Here is a 6,792-nt window from a genome sequence, read left to right as displayed (position 1 = left end):
AAGTTGACATCCAGTTATGCCAGCACCATTTGTTAAAGATGCTATCTTTCTTCCATTGTATAATTTTAGCTCCTTTGTCCAAAATCAGGTGTACATAGGTTTGTGGGTTAATATCCGGGTCTTCAGTTCAATTCCATTGGACAACATCTCTGATTTTGCGCCAATACCAAGCTGTTTTCACTACTGTAGCTCTGTAATAGAGTTTGAAGTCAGGGATGGTAATGCCTCTGTGAGTTCTTTTATTGTATAGGATTGTTTTGGCTATCCTGGTTTTTTTGTTTTTCCATATAAAGTTGATTATTGTTCTCTCAAGGTCTGTGAAAAAGTTTGTTGGGATCTTGATGGGGATTGCGTTGAATTTATAGATTGCCTTTGGTAGAATTGTCATTTTTACTATGTTGATCCTACCCATCTAAGAGCATGGGAGATCTTTCCATTTTCTGGTGTCCTCTTCAATTTCTTTCTTCAATGCCTTAAATTTCTTGTCAAATAGATCTTTCACTTTCTTGGTTAGTGTTACCCCAAGATACTTTATGCTATTTGTGGCTATAGTGAAAGGTGATGATTCTCTGATTTTCCTCTCAGCTTCTTTATCCTTTGTGTATAGGAGGGCTACTGATATTTTTGAGTTGATCATGTATCCTGCCACATCACTGAAGGTATTTATCAGCTATAGGAGTTCTCTGGTATTGTTTTGAGGGTCACTTATGCACACTCTTATATCATTTGCAAATGATGAAAGTTTGACTTCTTTGTTTCCAACTCGAATCTCCTTGATCTCCTTATGCTGTCTTATTGCTATTGCTAGAACTTTAAGCACTATTTTGAAGAGGTATGGAGAGAGAGGAGAGGCTTGTCTTGTTCTTGATTTTAGTGGAATGGCTTTGAGTCTCTCTCCATTTAATTTAATGTTAGCTGTCGGCTTGCAGTATATTGCTTTTATTATATTTAGGAATGATCCTTGTGTCCCTAATCTCTCCAAGACCCTTATCATAAAGGGGTGTTGAATTTTGTCAAATGCTTTTTCAGCAACTAATGAAATGATCATTTGGTTTTTTTTCTTCAGTTTATTTATATGATGGATTACATTGATAGATTTGTGTATGTTGAACCAGCCCTGCCTCTCTGGTATGAAGCCTACTTGATCATAATGTATAATTTTTTGGATGTGCTCTTGGATTCAGTTTGCCAGTATTTTATTGAGAATTTTTGCATCGATGTTCATGAGTGAGATTGGTCAGGATTATTAAGGCAGTGTTCCAGTCCCTTGTGCCAAATGGCTTAGTTAGGGCTTCTATTACTGTGAAGAGACATCATAATCATGGCAACTCTTTTAATGGAAAGCATTTAATTAAAATGCAGCTTACAGTTCAGAGGTTTACTCCATTATCATCATATCAGGGACCATGTCAGCACGCAGACAGACACGGTGCTGGATAAATAGTTGAGAGTCCTAAATCTTGCAGGCAATGAGAAGTAGTCCATGGACTGGGAGATGTTCAATACCTTGAGAATCACTTTGTGGTAAGCTTTGTAACTCAGATGTTAGTTAAATATCTGCTTATATTATTTTATGCATAAGAGTGTTTGCCTGAATGTGTATGAGTACTACATGCACTCAGAACCTGCAGAGATCAGCAAAAATCAAAATATTATCTGGAACTGGAGTTATAGGCAGTTTTACACTGCTGTGTAAGTACTGGGAACCAAATCTGTATCCTCTGCAATTGCAGCAAGTGTGCTTAACCATTTTCAAAACCACAAATCAGTGTGTTTTAAAATTCTGATAAATTTAAAATCTTCCTAAAATGAAATCCTAACTGTAATTGTACTAAAGTTAGTGATGAGAAGTGGCCTAAGGCTTTTGAAATATCACAAAGATTTGTATTTAAATACATATATTTAAATATATATGTGTGTGCATATATAAATGCATATATGCATGTATGTATATATACTGAGCTAATTATGTTATATATGATGTAAAATTTGCTGTGGTACAACAAAATGTTATTTAATCATCTGTGAGTTGGGGAAATATAAGGCAATAGTGGGTTTTCCAGACATTGATAGATTCCTAAGAACCTAGTTAGCCAAGTTACATTATTATCACATGTATTTATTTGCAATTATATGGGGAGTCCTAGACAAGAAAAAAATTGTAGGCCTCAAAATAATTTCTGGTGGACTTCAAGTGTTTTATCCTTTAAAGTTTTATCTTATGGCCTATTTTATAGAATCCATGTAGGCTTTAATAAAGTACTGTATGTACTTTGGAAGACAATCTTTTGGGAACATGAATGGAGAAAGTATAGTGTATTACAGGAAAATAATTTGGAAAAACAGATTCATAACCTATAAAAATGAAATTCATTATTTTATAAATACTAAGAATGTCTATTTTAAACTTTTCTTCCCAATTATTCTCTGTTTTCTGTTTCTCTGAAAAGAAGAGTAACAGTTGGAGTTTTATGATATACATACAAAATGTATGTATAAGTACATATATATTATGTTTATACAAATAGTTTTGTATTAGAAGACAGTTGTGGCTGTGATCGAATTTTTTCATTTGTCAGATTGTGTGTGGATGTAGGAAGATAGAAGGTTAGAAGCATCTATGTTATAGGTTCCTGGGTGATCACAAATTGTGTCTTAGGTTTGTCAAGTTCCAGATCAGCCTACACCCATAAATAGAGACAAGAGTCAGAAATGGTATGCTTATGATTTTATTGTTATTAAAATGATAGATTATGGCCACATTATTCCAGTTGCCCAATCCACCAAAGCCAGTATTTTCTTACTCATTATCTGAAAGAAACAAATACAAAAGAAGTTATAAAGAAATCATAACTAGATGAAGTTTCTCATCCCTTTCTAACACCTTTAATGATGTAGATAGAAGTCCATGTCTTTTTTCTCTTTCTGTACTCTTTTTCCCTTTCCTTTCTGGTTATTTTTATTCATTTTTGTAACCATTTAGCACATGATGCACTCTGAAAAAAAAACGAGCCAAATATATTTTATTGGATATATGGCTTTAGCGAGAATGCATTTGATATTAAAATGGTGAGTAGGTGAATAAGGCATGTGCATATAATCACAGCACTTGGGAAGTAGAGGGAAGATGATTGGAATTCAAGGGTATACTTGGCCACACAGCAAGTTTGAAGCCAGCCTAGTGTATATGAACTTTATCTCAGAAACTCATTTAAACTATAATACATATGTATAAATTTGGGTCACTAAAGCAAATTTTATACTAGAGAAAAATAAAAACCATTTGAAAGTCCATTGACAGGATATAAAACTAACCAAAGACAGCAAGAGCCACAGAAAGTTATGGCTCATTATTGCAAAAAACCAAAACCATCATGGATATGAATACAAGCACGCTGTCTCTATGAACTATTGTGCATTTTTTAAAAAAATTAATTAATATAAGGGTACTATGAAGATAAGAAAATGTCTGTGTGTGTTTCTTTTGTTTAATATGGAATACTTCACAAATTTTTGTGAAATCCTTGCACAGAGGACAAGCTAATCTCATCAGTATTGTTTCAAATTTTAGGATATGTGCTGTTGAAGCAAAGATGTGTGTTTATTTCTGATAAACTGTTGAACGATTTAGTGGAAGCCTTTATTGATGGGGATGGGGAAGAGGAATGATAACTTTTAAAAGTTAACTTGATCCCTTGATTTCTCATTCATTTATATTTCTTATTCTGGTCATAGTCGGTGGGGTTTCTGGCATGAGCAACAAGGCATGAATAACATTTATGAATAACATTGTACTTCTTGAACAAACAATAAAACTCATGTTGTCAAGCATGTATACACATTGTTCGTCACAATCACAATAACTTGAGCAGTATACAAAATATTAATCATCTACCTATATCACCACAGATTAGCCAAATAATGTAATATTTAAAAATAGTAAAGATCCAAAGAATAGTAATATTAATGAGAACCTAAATTATGTGGTATAAATGTGATTAAAGTTGAGTTAGCACAGCTTGTGTTTTCAAAACTATAAGAAATGAGATGCTTCATTAACAGTGAAATAAAATCCTACCTAATAATGTATCTTTGATTACTCAGCATCCTGGTCCTGGGAAGATTCTTGAGGTCTGCCTCCCTGTTGGGGTGAGCCTTGCTGGGTTCCTTGCTGAGGGCCTTGGTTCTGCTGTTGGCCTCCTTGCTGGGGTGGGCCTTGCTGGTTTCCTTGCTGAGGGCCTTGGTTCTGCTGTTGATCTCCTTGTTGGGGTGGGCCTTGCTGGTTTTCTTGCTGAGGGTGTTGGTTCTGCTGTTGATCTCCTTGTTGGGGTGGGCCTTGCTGGTTTCCTTGCTGAGGGCCTTGGTTCTGTTGTTGGCCTCCTTGTTGGGGTGGGCCTTGCTGGGGTGGGCCACGTTGGGGTGGGCCTTGCTGGGGTGGTCCACGCTGAGGTGGGCCTTGCTGGGGTGGGCCACGTTGGGGTGGGCCTTGCTGGGGTGGTCCACGCTGAGGTGGGCCTTGTGGGGGTGGGCCTTGTTGGGGTGGGCCTTGCTGGGGTGCACCATGCTGAGGTGGGCCTTTTTGGGGTGGGCCTTGCTGAGGTGGGCCTTGCTGAGATCTGCCTTGCTGTGGTGGGCCTAGCTGAGGTGGACCATGCTTAGGACCCAAATCATGGTGACGAGGAGGACCATGGGGGAATGCTGCAAAGAGGGATTAGAATCTGAGATGCTGACTCACGTTCTTTATTTGATACATCACAAGAAGTGGCAAGTTTAGTGCTGAAACAAATGCCCTCTTTCCTTTTATCAACAGCTCAATGATTACTACATTGTTCCTCCTACTCATTTGTGAGTCATCCTCCTGATCCTTTCCACCTAGTTTTGAGGGAAATTATCTCTGAATACATGTATTTATGGTATCAAACATTGAATCTTTATGCTTGGAATAGAATTTAAGATCTTAGAAAACTAATTTTTCAGTCATCATTTCCATGGACAAGACTGAAACAAAACAGAATTTTAAAATTATTTGACTATTCTATTCAGAAATGTCCCTATGTCCTTTCTTCTGTTACACATTCACTGTGGCAAGATGCCTGTTATCGACTGACTACTTCATTACAGGATATTAAGTTGGCCTTCTTTCTGTGAATCTTCCTGTTTGATCCTTCTCAACACAGAGAAGTGACTCTAGAGATCTAGCCCTACTTTTTCAACCTTCTGTTCCATCCCCTAATCAAATTTTTATTGCACATGACAACATTCAATTCCTGTTTGGAATGGTAATTTGAACACAATACTTTGGTACTGATTCTACATTCCTGCCTTTCTGCTAATCTTCTTCTCCCTCTCTGCATCTTGCAGGAACGACATGATCTGTTACCTAAATGCAGATTCACTGAACAAACAACCATTTCTGTCTTACCTTCACTGAAGCTCTGAACAGAGTTCAGGGCTAGCAAGGCCGCTGTGAACAAGACAACCAGCATCTTGGAGTCTCTGGAGTTTCTTCTGAGTCTGTGCTGCATGCAGTGTGGTACCTGCCTTTATATGACCCATCAGAAGAATGGTGCCTTTGATCCCATCCTGGGTGACCTCATATTTGACAAAGTAGGAAATACTGCATCCTTGACTCCTCTTTGGGAGTTCTGCCAGATAGTATAACATGAGGCACTGGCAACATGTCTTGGACTAAGAGCAGATGAAGCATGGCTATGATGTTAATATCTATATTAAAATATTGCCATTATATGAATTTCATTGTATTTGGTATACAGTTCTTATATAAAGTTATGATAGTGCTGAGTCATACTTTTTTAAACATAAAGATGCTTCATATCTTTAGCCTTCATTTTCATCCATAGATCACCAATTATACTGTAACTATGGGTCTGATATATTGTTGTATTTTCCATGACAAACACATCATTTATGTTTAGATAAGATGCATTCCCTGCCACCTCATTTATTCAGAACCACAAAGACTATACAAAATCCCTAACGTGTTATTTGAAATGGGAAACACTTGGAGCCTTACATTACCAAAATATTTTATTCTTTGGGTGTGTGAGATTTTGAGTGATTGTTTCTCTCGTGTGTGTGTTGTGTGTGTGTGTGAGTGTATGTGTGTTTGTGTGTGTGTGTGTGTGTGTGTGTGTGTGTGTGTGCTTGGGTGCTTAGGTACATTTCTTTACAGGCCTGGTAAAGTATGGACAGAAGATAACTTTGATTGCAGGTACTCAGATCTTTCTTTCTGTGCTGTATTTAGAATTATATATCTCATTGGCAATAAATAATCATGTCGAGATACTATTGGCTTACAAGTCTCCAAGCAAACAAATAGTTCCATCTCCTAGATCATATTTGTTGGAATTTTTGCAATATGTCTTTCTAAATAGCTTTTTACTTGGATTCAGGAAAACAGAATATTGTGCTTATAGCCAGAAGAAAATTCCATTATTGATTGAGCCATCTCCACAGCTCTTAAAGCTTCTAATCTTCTTAACAATAATACTACAAAAAGTGGCATGGTTTTCTACAATGCTTAAGACAAATGCACAATTTCTTGACCATGCCATTTCATGTTTCTGAGATTTTGACAGTCAAATTTCTTTCCAGAATGTTCCATATAACTGGGCTTATACCTTCTCACTTTTAAGAAATATTTTCAACCACTACCAGTAACCAATGACTAGCCATGATTGTAGAATAGAATTAGGTATTTGGCTATCAACAGCAAATTTAAATCATATAACATTTTTGTGCTAACTCCTCATATGATCCTATGCTCCTTTC

The 6,792-nt window shown here is 36.7% G+C and overlaps 1 protein-coding gene and 1 non-coding gene across 3 annotated transcripts; both read right to left on the bottom strand.

Moving 5' to 3' along the window:
* Positions 1 to 2,713: 2,713 nt before the first annotated feature.
* LOC121466179 (acidic proline-rich protein PRP25-like) lies at positions 2,714 to 5,536 on the bottom strand. Of its 2 annotated transcripts, XM_041679813.1 has the most exons (4): positions 5,423 to 5,536; positions 4,456 to 4,698; positions 4,079 to 4,425; positions 2,714 to 2,811 (listed from the first exon to the last, which is right to left on the bottom strand). In XM_041679813.1, exons 1-3 carry the CDS (start codon positions 5,523 to 5,525, stop codon positions 4,097 to 4,099), a joined length of 675 nt encoding a protein of 224 aa, XP_041535747.1. In that variant the 5' UTR covers positions 5,526 to 5,536; the 3' UTR covers positions 2,714 to 2,811; positions 4,079 to 4,096. The 2 variants fall into 2 exon arrangements, with proteins under 2 accessions (XP_041535747.1, XP_041535739.1); XM_041679805.1 differs by having other exon boundaries at positions 4,079 to 4,698.
* On the bottom strand, positions 3,488 to 3,591 carry LOC121443877. Its single transcript, XR_005973718.1, has one exon. It is a non-coding gene; the product is annotated as a U6 spliceosomal RNA (small nuclear RNA).
* Positions 5,537 to 6,792: the final 1,256 nt, after the last annotated feature.

The sequence above is a fragment of the Microtus oregoni genome, unplaced genomic scaffold (assembly GCF_018167655.1).
Source record: "Microtus oregoni isolate MIOR12 unplaced genomic scaffold, Mior012 000002F_ref0000024, whole genome shotgun sequence".
In the NCBI taxonomy this organism is placed as follows: Eukaryota; Metazoa; Chordata; class Mammalia; order Rodentia; family Cricetidae; genus Microtus; species Microtus oregoni.
Note: the sequence above shows the minus strand (reverse complement) of the source record. Positions and strands in the feature narration are given on the sequence as shown.